At 41.9% G+C, this 17,971-nt stretch overlaps 1 protein-coding gene across 1 annotated transcript in view; it reads right to left on the reverse strand.

Annotated features, from left to right (window-relative positions):
- Nucleotides 1–4,159: 4,159 nt before the first annotated feature.
- Nucleotides 4,160–17,971, reverse strand: part of LOC118818131 (carbohydrate sulfotransferase 8-like) — a 251,329-nt gene continuing 237,517 nt past the window's right edge. The window contains exons 3-5 of the mRNA XM_036585279.1: nucleotides 10,525–10,562; nucleotides 5,696–6,271; nucleotides 4,160–5,152 (exon numbers count right to left, since the gene is read on the reverse strand). Coding sequence (XP_036441172.1) covers nucleotides 4,604–5,152; nucleotides 5,696–6,271; nucleotides 10,525–10,562 — 1,163 coding nt within the window. The 3' untranslated portion in view covers nucleotides 4,160–4,603. The remainder of the gene's footprint in view (nucleotides 5,153–5,695; nucleotides 6,272–10,524; nucleotides 10,563–17,971) is intronic.

Consider the following 17,971-nt stretch of genomic DNA (forward strand, 5'->3'; position numbering starts at 1 on the left):
AAGAAAGAGCAAGAGGGAGAGAGCGATAGACAGAGAGAGAGAGAGAGAAAGAGAGAGAGAGCTACCTGAAGAATGTCTTCCTGATTCACACTGGTTGATTGGCAGTGTAAAAATAAGGCAAAGGGCATTAGATGATGGTTTTTTGTACATTTGTGCACCGACGACAGGTATACATTCACTTTTTAGATTCACCTTACAAATGTCTTCGTATAGATCTGTGTCTTCAGTGGAGGGAGGGGACGACGAGGCGATAGGAACGGTTTTTTGGAGAAGAAAGAAGTGCCTGCAATAGTTCTCACACACACGCAGCGGAGTAAAAGCAGTTCAACACTCAGTACGATATTTGGAATCTCCAACACCATCACATCACTAATATAACATCTGTCCATCTTTAAATATGTTTCTGTATAACATATGTCCCTTTATATATCTATATATCTATATTTCTATATATATATATCTCTATATAATGTATGCACCCATTTTCTCATATATGCCCATATAGGATATGGGTCTGTATCTTTGCTTTATGCTTTTCAAACATTTCAAAAATAGAATGAAAAATAAGAATATACTGTAATCTATATATTTATGTGTGTTAGTGTTCATTCTTTGATAAGTAGAATACGCTTAGCTTATAGTCAGAGGACATTCTAGAGGGCACAATGCATGATTTCTCAGATCATTTAAGCTTAAAGTTAAGCCTTATTGTTAAAGTTAATTTATTGTTTCAGGGGCTAGTTGTCCACAGGAAAGAATTTGTGGTCATTTGTTACTGGGCTGGAGGTGTGGGGACAGTTTTTGCAGTCTGATGGCGCTTGGAAATCTTTAACTGACCAACTGTAAAACTAACTAAATAACCGACTAACTGACTGACTGATTGACTAACTGACCAACTGACTGAGTGACTGTCTGACTGACTGACTGACTGACCAACTAACTAAATGTTTGACAAGCTGACTGACTGACTGACTGAGTGACTAACTAACTGACTGACTGAATGATTGTCTGACTGACTGACTAACTGACTGACTGCTGACTTGCTAACTGACCGACTGACTGACTGACTGAGTAATTGACTCACTGCTTAACTAACTAACTGACTGACTGACTGATTAACTATCCAGCTGACTGACTACCTACCTAACTAACTAGCTATCTTATTAACTGACTGACTGATTAACAAACTGAATGACTGATTAACTATTTAACTGGCTGACTGACTAGCCAGCTAACTAACTGATTGACTGACTGACTGGCTGATTAGCTGACTAACTGACTTAATTAGCTAACTGGCTGATTGACTGGCCGATTGACTGACTGACTTGCTAACAGACTGACTGGGTAACGAACTAACTAAATGACTCACTGCCTGACTGGCTACCCTGCTAACTGATTGACTGACTGGCTAATTAATTAACTAACCAACCAACCAACCAATGAACTGACTGCCTGACTGGTTAACTAATTGACTGACTGACTTTCAGATTGACTGACTAACCAACTAACTGACTGACTGGTTAACTTAGTTATTGAATGACTGACTGTTTGACTGACTGGGTGATTAATTAATTAACTACTTAACATACTAACTAATTAGCTAACTGACTGACTGACTGGCTAACTAACTGACTCACTCACTCACTCACTCACATTTGGCAAGCTGAATATTCTTCACAAGGGGGTGGTATTAGCAGCCATAAGAGCAGTGCTTGGAAAGTTTTTATGAAACATTCTGTCATGTTTGTCTCATTTTAATGGCCGTTACACTCTAAACTCTAAATGGCCATTATTTGTGTGATTCATTGGATGACAATTATTTAACAACATTTCAGACAGAAAAACGCAGCATCATTTATTCGCATCATATTTGGTGTGTAAAGTAGTTTGAAATTCATATTTTGTGTTTGTGAATTTCAAACATTTATTTGCAGAATTGAACACCTGCCCATTGACTTCCATTGTAACTGTATTTTGAGTCAGTATATTTCCTGCTCTTTTCTAAGTACAAGGAAATGTGTTGAAATGATTGACTGTAGTAATCAACCACACACATGCATGTCCAATAGGAGAAGAGCTCATGGACACTCTTACAGGAAGGTCTTCACTTTAGGCTTAAATTATCCAGCTTTGCTGAGAAATCCTGCTTTGTAAAACACCCTCAGCTGCAGGCCTGTGTGCACAACAGCAGCGCTGATCTCAGATCAGTTTTCGTCCCCAAAATCCTGATTAATAAATGAGGAATCATCCCGGAAGAGTGTGAGATGATTTATAAATACCAGTATATGACTGATAACCATGACTGAGGTGGCTCCGTCAGGCCCCACCAACACATACACCCACACACAAACGATTTTAATAGGACTCTGGGGTTTCACATTATAGCCTTGAATTTCAGTGCCTGGATTCATAAATCCACCAAACTGGGATAATCTCCCCCTTTAGCCCCTTTATCAAGATCCTAATCACCCAAGGCTTACTCAGAAGGTGGAGCGTTATTATGGGATGTAGTTGCTGTCAATCAAACAGTGTTTCATGGTCTTGTTTTTCTCACTGAAGAGATATTACAGAAGGTCATCTAATCAATAAAGACGGTTAACCCTTAGAAGCCTAGCATACTGTAATTTTACATTAATTATTTTCCCTAGTTCATTGAAAAAAAGAAGAAATTTCAAAAGTTTCTAAACTTTCAATTCATGTTTGTCAGCAGAAGAGAAGGATTTTATCATGATTTGAATTACTGTTTTGTTCATGGTCTTGTTTTGTGGAAACATATTCCAACAGATGTTTTTGACATTTTTGACATGAAACCAAACAGAAAAAAGCCAAATGTTTAGATTTAAACCTGTAAATAAAGTAAATAAATGTAATTCTTTATAATAACTATGTAATAACCATGTAATTACATTGGAATAGTAAGAAAATAGCAAAATGACTGTAATAACGCTAGACTTCCAAGGGTTATGAATAATAATGGTATAACTTGGAATTAAATGACAGCATTTGGACCCTGCGTCTTTGAAAACATGGATTATCCCAGGTAGAACTGTCATCTGACCGAGGGCATTTCTGATCTACAATCTGTCTCCATTTCTGAACGAAGGTTTTCTTACACAGTCCATTACAAACGGGAAAACGCCATAACGTTAAAGATGGCAGCTTCACGCACACTCAGAAACCCTACTACAAAATCAACAACGGCCTTGAATGAAGACATCCACACACACAGCTACACCTAAAGCCATATACAAATACATATAAAAATATAGAGTCTTCTGAATGCCCTTTTTACAATTCTGAATATTATAGTTACTTTTCTTTTTATACTTTAAAATAGCAGTTTAGGTAAAGGCGTCATGGATGTGTGTAACGTGCTCTCTAAAGAGTGGTGTGTTACTTTTGGTGTGTGAAATGAAGTGTGTTTGGAGGAGAGAATCAGTTCTTTTGGGTTTCAAGTGCATCTGATAAGTTAAAGCCACAGTTTCCCAAATGTATCGATCAGACAAGTCATGCTTGCTTCTTTACTTTTACTCTGAAGCTACGAGGCTAATGTGGCTGCGTAATGGAAGCTACACCAATTGACCATTGCCAAATTATGATTGACACACCTATCAGCCAATCACAATCATCTCCAAGTGTTACTTCCTCTGGCAAACAAAGACTGCACTGTGACAATGCTCCTCACAACAAACCTGCTGTGAGAACGGCGGTGGCAGTAAATAAGCCTGAATTCACAGCTAAAAATGGTAGAACGGTGTTAGTGAGTAACTGACTCATGCTACCCTGAACATCTGGAGGGTGGAGCTGTTTTTATTTGTTTCCTGAAGCTGATTTTGGGTTGAACTCTAGCTTTATCTGGGTTACTGTACTTGCTAAAACCTTATTTTCCATCAACCTGCCAGATCCGTCACTACTCCATGTTCGAGGACCTTATCTTTTACAAATTAAGCCCCATTCTGCACTAAACAGGTAGTTTAGTTAGCATGAAGCTAATTACAAATTTCTAAGAAAGTCATGCCTCATTTAGTTTCTGTAGCTACGTCAGTGAAACCTTCAGGCTACCTGCTGGCACAAATATAAAGATGCTAGCACATAGCCTGAGCTGAAGGTTTGACTGATGTAGCTACAGAAGCTAAAGGAGGCATGACTTTCTCTGGATTTTGCAATTAGCATCATGCTAACTGTATGCCTGAATGATCACACTTGCCTCAGACTGTTCTGAGTCTTGCTTATGTGGTTTCTGACGCTGCGTGAGACACTGTATGAACATGGACTAGCAACATTAGCCTTGTAGCTCCAGTGCAAACCCAAAGAAGCAAGCAAAACATGTCTGGCCGGATCAACAAGAGGGAAAACTGTGCACGTTTGATTTTTTGCCTAACTATACATTAAAATCCCAGCTTAATTAGCAGGTCTATCCTGATCTGTTTCAATCCTCTCAATGTAATCTGAGTGTATTATGCTATGAAGTGCCAATGTAGCAGAAAGCTTGGTAGTTTTAAACAGTTAGCATGAGTTACTAATAGAAACACTGTATAGCTGTAACGTGCCAGCAGTCCTTTACAGCTTATACTGCACAGACGCAGCCAAGAAGACCGTCGCCTCAATACAAGTCCTTGAAGGGTTTGGAGTAGTTGAACATCAGGTAGTCCATGTAGTAGAAGTCGTACGCCCGCTGCCTGTCCGAGGCGTTGAGCTGTGTGAAGTAGTGCTGGGTGATGTGTGTGGAAGTCCTGGCCGCTTTGGGGTTCCTGTCCTTGAACGTGGGAAAGGTCAGGTTTCTCGGGGCGCCTGTCCTGCGCAGGAGGAAGTTGGCCTCCTCCTCCATGGTCTCGAACTTGCCGATGAAGTCGTAGTCCAGTAGGCAGGGGCTGCAGAGCTGGCTGACCGGCTCCCAGTGGATGTCCATGCCCACGGGCCGGTGCACGTCCAGCAGGTAGCGAATGAACTCCTGGAAGGTGACGCCGCTGCCCGTCCTGAGGGCCGACTTGGAGGCGTTCACTCTGTACTTGGAGATGATGGGCTTGCCGAAGACGGGGTGGTAGTAGGAGTTGGGACTCTCAAACTTGTCCCTGAAGGCCGACACCAGCCGCTCCATGGGCTCCCGCACGAACAGGACCTTGGTGTAGGTGTCCAGGCGTCGGGTGATGCCCTGCCAGTAAAGGTGGATGATTGATATCATGGAAGAAATACATATCACAATTTACCTATAAGCAATTCCTTCATTGGTCATTACTGAGTATCGTAATGTAATTAGTTATGTAATTAATTCTTGACTACAGCCCAATTAATAATTAATACTACAAAAAAATAATGATTTGGGATGTTAGGAATAGAACAAAGATTTTTAGTCATTGACAACATAAAAGTGCTCTATAATGTTCATATGATCCACACAGTCATTCTGACAGACTGTAATACACTACAGGAAGTGTAGGGGGCGATATGGCTTCTACTGTTTCATTTAAAAAGCTCTATAATGTTCATATGATCCACACAGTCACTCTGACAGACTGTAATACATTACAGGAAGTGTAGGGGGCGATATGACTTCTATTGTTTCATTTAAAAAGCCCTGTAATGCTCTATATTGTTAATGACATTATTATATAGAATTATCATAATATTGTTATATATGATTATAATACAATCCCTCTCTTTGAACAATGTCATACCAGTACTCTTCTACCCATACCTGTCGGTCGAAGCTGTCCAGCCTCTTCAGGTGGTTGCCATAGTGGACGGCGTCATGGCCGATGTCGCGGGTGGACGAGGCAACTCCAGCCAGCACCATCAGCACCCTCTTCCAGTTGGAGCAGCCAGCTTTGGGCACCTCGCAGTACAGTAGCTTGTAACGATCCTCCACGTAGATGCGGCTGACGTGGTGGGGTGTGACGGTGCGGGAGATGTTGCTGCGATATTTGGCACACACCTCCTTCATCAGGCGCCGTCGCGCCTCCTGGATTCGCGAGAGCCTCCGCCAGCTCTCGGGCATGGAGTCCGACAGTGAGGAGGATGACAAAGAGAAGTTGGAAAGTGACCGTATGACCGGGCCGGTCTTGAGGAGTTTGCGGTGCCGTTTGGTGACCCGCTGGCCCAGCTCGTGCTCGCGGGAGCCGGGCGTGGGGGCTGGTCTGTTCCAGTCGAAGGCAGGGAACTGCATGGGCGAGACAGGATTGTCAGCGCTCGGCTCTTCATGCCTGACTCCTCTGACCATCTGAGCTGCAGCAGCACTGCCCGCAACATCACTGTCCTGCTGACCACAGAGCTCCTGTGTGACAGAATAAATAATAATAGGTCTATTTGTAAACATAGTAGTGCCAACATCATCAGTGAATTCAGCTCCTTTAAAGTACATCTTGTATAATCTCTCTGGAAAAGCACTGACCAATAGAATGGGATGACCTTGAGCAGCCACATGTGAGCCTAAGGTCACCATGCTTAATGCCCAGAGTGGGCTTGAAAGGTTTAAAGCTCCCCAGCATTGGGCTCTGGAGCAGTGGAACTGTGTTCTAAGGAGTGATGGAGCTCCATCCAATCCCTTTGGGATGGAGTGATCCAGAACTGATCATCCAACATCAGTATCTGACCTCACTAATGCTCTTGTGGCTGCCATCAGATCCTCACAGCAATGTTCCATCATCTAGTGTAAAGTCTTCCAGCACTACAGGTCTGAAAGGATGTGTAGATGTCAAGAAGCCTCACTGAGAAAAGGAAAGAACATTTGAACACTAAGGCCCAATCCCATTTCACCCCTCGCCCCGACCACTTAGCCCTTATGCTTCAGTTTTGCGTGTTCACGTCTAGGGGTAGGTTGTCCCGATTGTGGGTGAAGTGTCAGGGCTACATGGCCCTCCAAACAGAGGTTTTTCAGAGTCACACTCCAAACAGAGTCTTATGAGGAAAAAAAGAAAAGCCGGCTGAAAGATGGCTGAGCAAGAGACCAAAGAAACCCACAAAGGTGAGAATTTTTTACATTAAAAAAATACAAAAGCCATTATATTGTCTTAGTTTAATGACTTTTCAATGTACTTCGGTTCTTTTCTTCAGTACGAGCGTAAAAAAACTTCTAATAGTATGCTAACGTCTCGGTAGCCAGCTAAATGTCCCGTTCCAGCTTAAATTGTTCAGCAGTTCTGATGCCTGAGGCACCAGAATGTAACTGCTGCACCACTGAAAGGGGAACTCCACCAATTTGCAAAATTTCTTAATCATTCAAATTTATGAAGTCAAAATTGTTCACTATTATAGTACTACAAACCAGACGTCTGAAGCATTTAATGGGTCTAAAAGCTACGTCCCGTTAAGTTACTACACAAAACGATTATAAATGTGTTGCTTGATACCTGAGACATTGTTTAATTTTTTTTTTTTAACCTTTTCACTTTCTATAGTCCAGTGTTGTTTGCCGTTGTTCAGTGAATGCGTGCCCCCGAGGTCCCTTGTCAAAGGGAACGTGAATTTGAGGGGAAACCGATACAGATATAACACCGGCACCAAAGCAGAAGAACCCAGGGTGAATGGAAATTGACAGTGTCAACGACAAACTACTTGCTACTCTGCTCACCAGTTTACGGGGCAGGACAGCGAGTGCAAATGTGGTCTGTCGCAGCTCCTCTTATGAATAACGTTACTCACATAAGCTCTGAGTTTTGCTGACCATGCGACGCAATTTTGACTCGGTAAATTTCTTTAGAAAGGCAGTTTTCAAGCCAAACCACTCTGAATGGTTTTGTTTACATCTAAACGGTTGAATGATTAAGTAATTTTGCAAAATTGTTGGTGGAATAGGAAATTCGAACAAGAAGCTGGCGAATAGCTGACTTCAACTTCATATCACTGAAGAATTAGTGGTGGGTGATAATAAATAACCCCCCCCACCCCCAGAAGGTATATGATGCCCTATGATGCCCATATGATGTAACTAAAGTCCAGCAGTGAGGAGCTGAACTTTACCCTCCTCTGCTGTCACTGCAGACTGGCAGGGTCGCCTACAGAGCAGCGCTGGTAGCTGTTAATGAAGTGATGCTCTTTTTTATCTGAGGGTCCCATTTCAGAGGGAAGATTTCAACCACTACCCACTGTAACTCAAGGTAACAACTCAAGGGGGCAAGGTGACACTCAAAAACAAGGGGTAAAAATAAGAAATGGAATTGGGCCTAAAACTGGAGATGTGTGTGGAGTCTAAATTTATAATTGGGATTTCTTAGATTATGAGAAGCAGAAAGAGTAACCAACGTCTATGACTGAACTTTGGAGGTGTGGCTGCAGATTTCTGAAAATAAGAATGGAAGCTGTAGTAAGTGAAGAGTGGACACACTACACACTAAACAGTTTGATATTATGTTTACTTGTTGAAGCCTATGTGTAATTATCTGTTAAAAGCTTAATTACGTTTTGGCCTTGTTGACTTGAAGTTAATTAAATAAATAGTATAATATGTAATGCTAGACAGATGATTATGAACAAAGCTGAACCCTCAAAGCTGCTGGTCTCTATGCAGCCACTAGATGGCGCAGCTTCACCATTTCTTTCCTCATTCTCAGCTCTCAAGTGAAACTTTCCAAAACGCCCTGCTGTGAGCTGCACTGCTGATCCACTCTGCGTTATAATACAGCTGCATGAGAGCCGATCTGAAACGAGCGCGTTTAATCGTAGTGTCCAGTTCCTCAGTGCCTCAGGCAAATATCAATTCTGTTGCTCATTTAAGGCGCAATAAAGGCAGTGAATTGAATAATCATAAGTGCAGTATTAACCAAGGGACGGGGTTGTAATGAGACAGCGGTCGGGTGATTAGATACTAAAACTAGGCTGCTGATGACCATATCACTGCTGCTGGACACAGTGGTCATTTTAGAGGAGGAGGGAACGGGTGAGGAGGGGGTATGGAGTAGAGAGGCGAGAGGACAAAGTGACATGAGTGTAAATCTGGAGATGAGGGGAGGAATGATTTTTTTTTAATGATGGGCAAGAGTGGCAAAAACTGGCCACTTTATTGGAAACCCCTCTCTTTTTTGTTTGTGTTTCCTCTAGTCCTTCATCAGTAGTCAGTTTCTGACCACAGAGCCACTCTTGTCTTGATATTTTTGGGTGGATATTTTTTACCCAACAGTGACAGAGACGTGTGTCCAGCAACACCGCTGTGTCTGATACACTCATAGCAGCACCACATAAACACTACCATGTCAGTGTCACTGCTGTGTTGAGAATGGACCACAATCCAAATAATATCTGGACAATAGCAGCCTTGTTGGGCTACAGCCTGAATTGTACATCTGTACAGTGGTCACATAAGGTAGGTGGCCACTGAGTAGATGTACAAGGTAGGTGCTTCTAATAAAGTGGCCAGTGAGTGAAATTACAAAGTAGTATTTCCAATAAAGTGGTCAGTGAGTAAAAGTTCAAGGTAGGTATTTTTAATAATTTAGGTAATTTTTAATAAAGTGACCAGTGAGTGAAAGCACAGGGTAGGTGTTTCTAATAAAGTGGCCAGTGAGTGGAAGGACAGGGTAGGTGTTTCTAATAAAGTGGCCAGTGAGTGAGAGCACAGGGTATGTGTTTCTAATAAAGTGGCCAGTGAGTGGAAGGACAGGGTAGGTGTTTCTAATAAAGTGACCAGTGAGTGAAAGCACAGGGTAGGTGTTTCTAATAAAGTGGCCAGTGAGTGGAAGCAAAAGGTAGGTGTTTCTAATAAAGTGGCCAGTGACTAGAACTACAAGATAGGTGTTTGTAATAAAGTGGCCAGTGAGTCAAAGTACAAGGTAGGTATGTATGTGTTTCCAATAAAGTGGCCAGTGAGTCAAGGTACAAGGTAGGTGTTTCTAATAAAGTGGCCAGTGACTAGAACTACAAGATAGGTGTTTCTAATAAAGTGGCCAGTGAGTCAAAGTACAAGGTAGGTGTTTCTAATAAAGTGGCCAGTGAGTCAAAGTACAAGGTAGGTGTTTCCAATAAAGTGGCCAGTGAGTCAAAGTACAATGTAGGTGTTTCCAATAAAGTGGCCAGTGAGTCAAGGTACAAGGTAGGTGTTTCCAGTATAGTGGCCAGTGAGTCAAAGTACAAGGTAGGTATGTTTAATAAAGTGGCCAGTGAGTCAAAGTACAAGGTAGGTATCTTTAATAAAGTGGCCAGTGAGTCAAAGTACAAGGTAGGTATCTTTAATAAAGTGGCCAGTGAGTGGAAGATATTGGCATAAAGGACTGACATCCAGTCAGCTACTTCCTTAGAAAAGCATGTTGTGACGTAATTTACTGTGACCATAATATCATGTCAAAATGGCCATCAAGTACAATTTATTTATCAACATCAAAAAAGCACAAAATATATTTAAAAGAAAATTACACCGAAGCCTCAACAACTAAATCTAATATCAGATGTTTGAGCAAGTGGATTATCTAGACTCATCTCCTCAGAAATATCTCCTGAAAAATTAAGAACTTGTACTTAATGGCTGTTTTGACTGAAAATTAAATAAATGACGGGTGGTCTTTGTAAAGTAAAGCAGATGGAAGTGTATTTCCTCACCTCCCTCGTCTGCTGAGCCATGCCACTGAACTTGACCCCTGTCAGAGAGAGAAAGAGAGAGAGAGAGAGAGCGAGAGAGGGAGGGTTATTAGTATGAAAAACATGCAGCTGAATTAACGTTTCATGAGAGCGAGATCAAAGACTCTGGAAGCTTCTGGAAATTGGAAAGCGTGTATGTCAGTTCGCGGCTGAACTTTGCGGTAAAAGGCACTTTGTCCATGTTTTGCAAATCAGTTCTGCAGCGCATTCAGTCGCATCTCAGTTTCACTCCAAATCCTCTGAATCTCAGAGAACACACAACCCACTTACCATTCTGCAAACATCACAGTTCTACTCTGACCCAGGAGTGACCTTTAGGCTGTTATTCCAAGTATTGGAACCTTTGGGACCTGAAAACTGGACCTGTGCTTTTTCCGTTGGTCATCGGTCCAGTACTGAAGGTTCCAGTTTTATGGTATTTGTTGCTCAAGATTGGTACCAACAGGGCCACTCAGCAATGTTCTCCTCTGTCTTCACTGTCAGAAATAAAGGTTCTGTGCAGGTACACTTTTCATTCATCACGGTACAAACAATAAAAATGTACCTTCAGTGTTTCCAACTATGTACCCTAAATAAGTTTTTTCAGGTGAAGAGTACATATTTGTACATTTTCATAACGTAATGTTTTAAAACAGAACGACTCCAGCAGCACTGCTGTGTCTGATCCACTCAGACCAGCGCAACACACACTAACACACCACCACCACGTCAGTGTTACTGCAGTGCTGAGAATGATCCACCACTCAAATAGTACCTGCTCTGTGAGGGTCCATGGGGGTCCTGACCACTGAAGAACAGGGGGCTAACAAAGTATGCAGAGAAACAGATGGACTACAGTCTGTAACTGTAGAACTGCAAAGTGCACCTATATAGTAAGTGGAGCTGATAAAATGGACAATCAGCATAGAAACAAGGAGGTGGTCAGAATGTTATGCCTGATCGGACAGAATAAAACAGTTCTTTCTCTTCTTTACAGGTTTAAATAAAATCTGTTCTCTGCTGAGAATCTAACTGGGTATTATTTGTTTGTTGATGTTCATTGGTTCCAAAATTCAGTGAAGATTCATCACTAATCATCGAAGCTGCTTATTCTCCTGGGTCACAAGGGTTGCTGGAGCCTATCCCTGCCCTCACTGAGTGGAAGGAAACACCCTGGACAGGCTGCCAGTCCTTCACAGGGCAGACACACAGACATACACATTGATACACACACTCACACCTAGGGGCAATTTAGTGTCTCTAACCAGCCTGACTGCATGTCTTTAGACTGTGGGAGGAAACTGGAGCAGCTAGAAACACACACAGATATGGGGAGAACATGCAAACTCCCCATAGAAAGGACCCCAGCTGCCCTGGTCGGGGAATCGAACCCACACCCTTCTTGCTACACTACATAGTATTATGTATTAATATGTTGAGGGGCTAAACACACACCAGAAAGAGTCGAGGTTTGAGGTTGGCACGCTCAACAGTGGGCCTTTTATATTGACAACAGCCGGCTTCAACCCAACTTCAGGCTGGGGCCGTAAAGGCCTAACAAAGAAAACAAAGGAGCTTGGCAGGAAACAGAAAAGAGAAAAAAACTTCACACAAAACTTGAAGACTGGGATAGCTAGAATCACCCCACTACGAAACAAAAAGAAATATCTTCTTGAGAAGAGCTCTGGAGTGGCAGGAGCGAAGGCGGCTGGTCTTGCAGTATCAGGGGCTTTGATTTCTCGAGGCTTTTCTCAGTAGTAGTGGCTTAGTTGTCTGCGAGACACCAAAGGGAAAAAAACATAAGGGTGAGAACGGGGGTCTGTAGCCCAGCGAGGCTCACCCTGTCTGTCTGGGCTCTCTGGTTTAAGCAGTTGTCTCTTGTCGCAGGAATGAGGTGCAGCTGGAGTCTCATCAGTGTGTGTGTGCGATCTGCTGTCCATAACAGCAGTGCTGAAGTGTTTTCCTTGCCTCACCTTCAGCACCGTGGGCAGGGCTCATGACTCCTGGGCTGGCTTAGTGTGGCACGCACAGGACGTGTGTTTTGGGCCCGCCCTGACAATACATAATGTCTAATGAACATGTACAACTACAAATGAATTCCAGTTTTATTCCCCCTTTTGACTTTTTATTTTATATTTTGAGAAGATGTAATCTTGTTTTGGCCTCGTCACTCCTGGTCTCGGTCTTGACTCTGTCTCAAAGTGTCCAGGTCTCGGTCTTGACTCGCTCTCAAAGTGTCCAGGTCTCGGTCTTGACTCAGTCTTAAAGTGTCTAGTTCTCCATCTTGACTCAATCTTAAAGAGTGCAGGTGTAGGTCTTGACTTGGTCTCAAAGTGTCCAGGTCTCTTTCTTGACTTTGTCTCAAACTGTCCAGGTCTTGGTCCTGACTTGATCTTAAAGTGTCCAGGCGTCAGTCTTGACATGGTCTTGAAATGTCCAGGTCTTGGTCTTGACTTGATCTTGAAGTGTCCAGGTCTTAGTTATGATTTCAGTCTCAGGCTTCAAGTGTTCAGGTCTCTGTCTAGATTAAGTCTCGAAATGTCCAGGTCTCAGTCTTGACTCGGTCTTGAAGTGTCCAGGCCTTCGTCTTGACTTAGTCTCACCTCTAGTGATCTTAACTACAACACTACTTCCAGGTGAGGATAAAGCCATCCAGGATTATTATCACCAATAACTGTACCAGAATGTAAACGAGAAAGGTACATTGAGGTGTTAACTATTTTATAATTCTTACTTTGTAAAGCCAGTTAGGAACCTAACACTAATATTAGCTTTTAGCCTCCACAAAAGGAGCACTACTTCTAGACCAAGTTGGGACTGAGACCTGAACAAGATGGAGTCAAGATGGAGACCTGGACACTTTGAGACTGAGTCAACACACAGAGCACACTAAAAAATCTCCACTGCGCTGCTAACTCAGCTGTAGACAATAATATAGTGTGTATGCGGGGGATTGAGGTGTAACTGAAGGCCCGTACACACACACACACACACACACACACACACACACACACACACACACACTGCTGCAGAAGAAACAGCTTTTACTCTCTTGTGATAAAGAGGAGAGGCGAATAAAGAGAACCCGGCTTGTTTGTGTGGAGCGCGTCTGTGTGAGTAAGAACCAGCGCTGCCCTGAGACAGGTGTTGGGCCGCTGGGCAGATGTGGCACGTCTGGAATGATGTGTGCGCCTGAGTGTGTGTCAGAATGTTTTTAGAGGACGGTACATGTGTGCTCACTCAAGTGTGTGTCCTACTGAAGATGAGAAGCTCCTTCCAAGTGTTTGTTGACTTTGCTCTGGGCTCTTTGCATACAGTACTGACCGAAAGTCACAGACCATCCTTCACTTTTATTTTAATTTAATCCGGTCAAAGCATAAGAGAAAAATCACACAGAAGCCTAACAGCTAAATACAACATCATTTTTCCAGTATTTAGTGTGTCCACTGCTTCTGTTCTTTTCAGGAGACTCACTTTCAGTTTTTCTATGAAATCTGCAGACACACCTCCAAAGTTCAGTCTTAGAAGTTGGTTGCACTTTCTACTTCTCATAATCTTTCAACTAAATCATAAACTTTAATCTCCAGGCTATTTTTCAGATTTGAAGGGAGAGTGGAGCTTGATTTTCTCCTCTCTCTCAAAGATGAAAGCTTTAAGTGCTGTTTATCTGATGGGGACAGTTTTGGTGTCTACCAGGTCTTCCAGGTGGTTGTTAGGAGTCACATTTTCTCTGTACCTTTTAATCATTTTCTGAATTCCAGTTTTGGAAACTCTTGTTTTTTTAATTTATTTTCCTTTGACTCTCTTATGCAAGTGGACTATCTCCTCTATATCTAATCTCCTCAGAGATATTCCCTGAAAATGAATAACATGTATTTAGAGGCTGTTTTGCCAGGAAAGTAAATAAATAAAAGGTGGTCTCTGAGTTTTTCACAGTACTGTCTGTGTACTTTTTAATCATGAGCTGATTCAAATTGACCTTCTAGACGAATTAGCAATGACTAGCTGGTGTTTACATGCTAATCATGATTTTAAAGGGTCCTACAACTAGTGTTTAACATGTTATTTGTCACGTCATGCAATATTCTGCTATCCCTCAGTCTCATCAGTTTGATGGAATTCACAATTTTGTATCCTTTTTATGTTATTCATCTCACTATGATACCCAGCATGCATTGTGAACCTATATCCACAATACCGAACCGATATCCACTGATTTAGAGGAGATTTGATATTCTTAGTGGCAACGTTAGCTATCTGGCTTCTTTCTGCATTCATCAGTTAGCAGAAAATATTTCAAAAGCTCCTCCCACTTTCAAGATACGTCATCAGAAGGGGGGTTTTCTGAGTCTTAAACCATTTATATGCATTTCTTTGGTACAGTTTTAAGCAATAGAGCACGAGAGGGAGCGTGTTATCGTGAAATAACATCACGGCTGTGATTTGGTCGCAGGCACGAGCCGAAGGTGATAACACATGACCTCGAGTGTTCTCTTGCTTTTATACAACAGTTAAATAAATACAGTAATAAATTAATAAACTGGGCCGTGAACGCGGCGTTTAATATGTTTTAATGTTCGCAGTTCCTTCACCAAATTACAGTTCCTTAACCAGCAGCTTGTTGCTACGTCAGACTAACGAGCTCCGCCCACTCGCTGCACAGCCGGCATTTCGTTCTCCAGCTCCTCCCACTAAATTCCCAAACTGTCATCACCACTGAGCAGCTTTTCAGTCGGCAGCTGTGACAGAAGAACAGCTAAACAACCTGGAATCAGCCAGAAATGAACCCAACACCATTCGCCAAACTAAATGGGCTGTAAGATGCTTTACAGACTGGCTGGAACAAAACAACATTAATACTGATCTGGCAAAAACTGACAAAACTGAGCTGAACTTGATATTGCGGCAGTTTTATGGCTCAGTCCGACTTGGTCAGACTCTGAAGATCAGACTACACGTTTGGCGAATGGTATTGGGTTTATTTCTGGCTGATTCCAGGTTGTTTAGCTGTTCTTCTGTCTCAGCTGCCGACTGAAAAGCTGCTCAGTGGTGATGACAGTTTGGGAATTTAGCGTGGTCTCATCTTCAGAGTCTGACCAAATCGGCTGTCGGTCAAATGTGATTTTAAAAGCGTCCATTTTCTGTTTGTGGCAAAGTAAGAAGTAAAAACGTTCAAATGTCTTGAGCGTCTCCTACAGCTGTCAAAATCACTGCTTAGCAACGGCGTCTCAGCGGAGTGATACAGTGTTTGTGAAAAAACATGTTAGAACGCCTCTCAACCAATCAGCTTGCGTGTCCAAAGAAAAATATCTCTCCATTTTTGCTGAATTTTATTTGTCTACATTATTTAAACACGGCAGCTGTCCTTTACATTGCTGCGGAAATTTCATAATGAGTGGCCCAATAAAAATGCTCCAAAACAGCTTGGAAAAAAAGTCTTTTTACATTAACTTACATTTAAAGTAAAGCGTGTTTTTGCCCTTTCCTGTAAACTTACCATTTTGGAGTTTTTCTTTGGACAGCAACAATGTATTTGTAATGAAGTCTTTTTCAAGGCTTCCTTCTTTATCTTTTTCCATTAGAGCACTTTGGAATCTTTGAAAGCTTTAGTTTGAACTTAATATTTTCATAGTAGCCATTAAATGCTATTTTTGCCAGTTTTCGAGGTCACTCAGTTGAACTGTGTATTCTTTTCTACAGTTATGTTGATTGAATATGCTCCGATGTTAATGTGTATGATATACAAAACTTGAAGCAAGCTGGATTTTTGTCCTCGTCAACAGCTACAAAAACTTTGTTTAAATGCTATTGTTATTGTAACAGTTGTACAAGATGCTTTATAAAGAAAGCTGCAGTTGTGCTCCTCCCGTTTAACCCCTCGTTGCTCGCTAGCAGCTCAACACAGAGTCCTGACCTCGCACACACAGAGACGACAGCGTCCTAGTTTAGCAGAAAAAAGAGTTATGGGACGAAATGTTTCTTTGAAATAAAACAGATGTAAAAATGGCCACTAGGGGGCCTGCAGAAGTAGGCCATTTTATTTAAGACTGATCACTCAATCATATTTTTATTTTATAACCAGCAGACATTTCATTGTTTATAAATAGATGTTTGTTTACTAACACGACAAATTTGAATTTTTGTGTGCATGCAGTGAAGTGTGTGTGTGTGTGTGTGTGTGTGTGTGTGTGTGTGTGTGTGTCTCCTCTCCGGCCTGCTGTCACTTCACATCAGTCGAACCGAGCCGGCCATGCCGAGAGGCCACAGCTGTGCGCGCACACACACACACACACACGTGCATGCACACACACAGGTGTGTCTATGTGTAGTTGAGAGTGAAGAGCTCTAGAGCCACTATTGTTTTCCACTTTAGAGCTGAATCTGTTTAATCTGTCTGGCAGGGTGAGACGTGTGTGTGTGTGTGTGTGTGTGTGTGTGTGTGTGTGTTACAGTTGTGTTTCAGGTTTCTGTTGGCCTTCATGATTCTTGCTTAAACTAACTTTTAAAAAGGGTTCTATAAAGCACCAAAAAGGGTTCTTCTATTGTAACAATCCTGATCATAACAATAGAAGAACGCTTTTTGGTGCTGTATAGAACCCTTCTTAAAAAGGTTCTACATATAACCATATACAACCCATTCTTCATCAATCTGAAGAATCCTTTCACAATGCAAAGAACTCTTTAATTGTGCAAAGTGTTTTTTGGGCATTCATGGTTCTGTATAGACTCATTTTCTTTACTAAAGAACCCTTGAAGAACCATAATATTCAAGTGTGTAGAAAATCAACATTTTGGCATGTTTGAATGTAACGAGTTCTGCTAAGATAAATGAGGTGATGTTTTGGGCCCATATATGGATTTTTCAATGGATCTAAAATCCAAAAGTCCTACTGGCCTCTAACACACACACACACACACACACACACACATACACAGGTCTTGCAGGCGGGCGTGTCTCAGCAAGCATGTCATTATTGATTAGGGAGCTTGGTCAGCTGGGTAATTGAAATATCAGGAGTGTAATTGCTTCCTGCTCAAGGTGATGTGTATGTCTGTGTGTGTATGTGTGTGTATATGTGTGTGTGTGTGACCACACCTGTCCACTCTGACACCTGTCACAGGCTTGCTGCTACACACACCACAGAGTCAGGTTACACGATGCTCCAACACACATAAGCACAAAATGTTTTCATCATGATGTAAATGGTAAAAACTCTAAAACCTGCATATTATTGTCTGCATATGAAAACCTTGTTACATTATGTGAACATTTTGTGATGGACCAATATAAATGATCCAACATTATATGGAATAAGGTCTATTCAATGTACACTGAAAGTTAAGAACATTTATTTTCCAAATTAATGTCCCAGTTTCCACCAATAATTCACAAGAACAACTTAGATTTTCAGGAGGGAAGGATTTCTGT

The sequence above is a fragment of the Colossoma macropomum genome, unplaced genomic scaffold (genome assembly GCF_904425465.1).
Source record: "Colossoma macropomum unplaced genomic scaffold, Colossoma_macropomum, whole genome shotgun sequence".
NCBI lineage: Eukaryota > Metazoa > Chordata > Actinopteri > Characiformes > Serrasalmidae > Colossoma > Colossoma macropomum.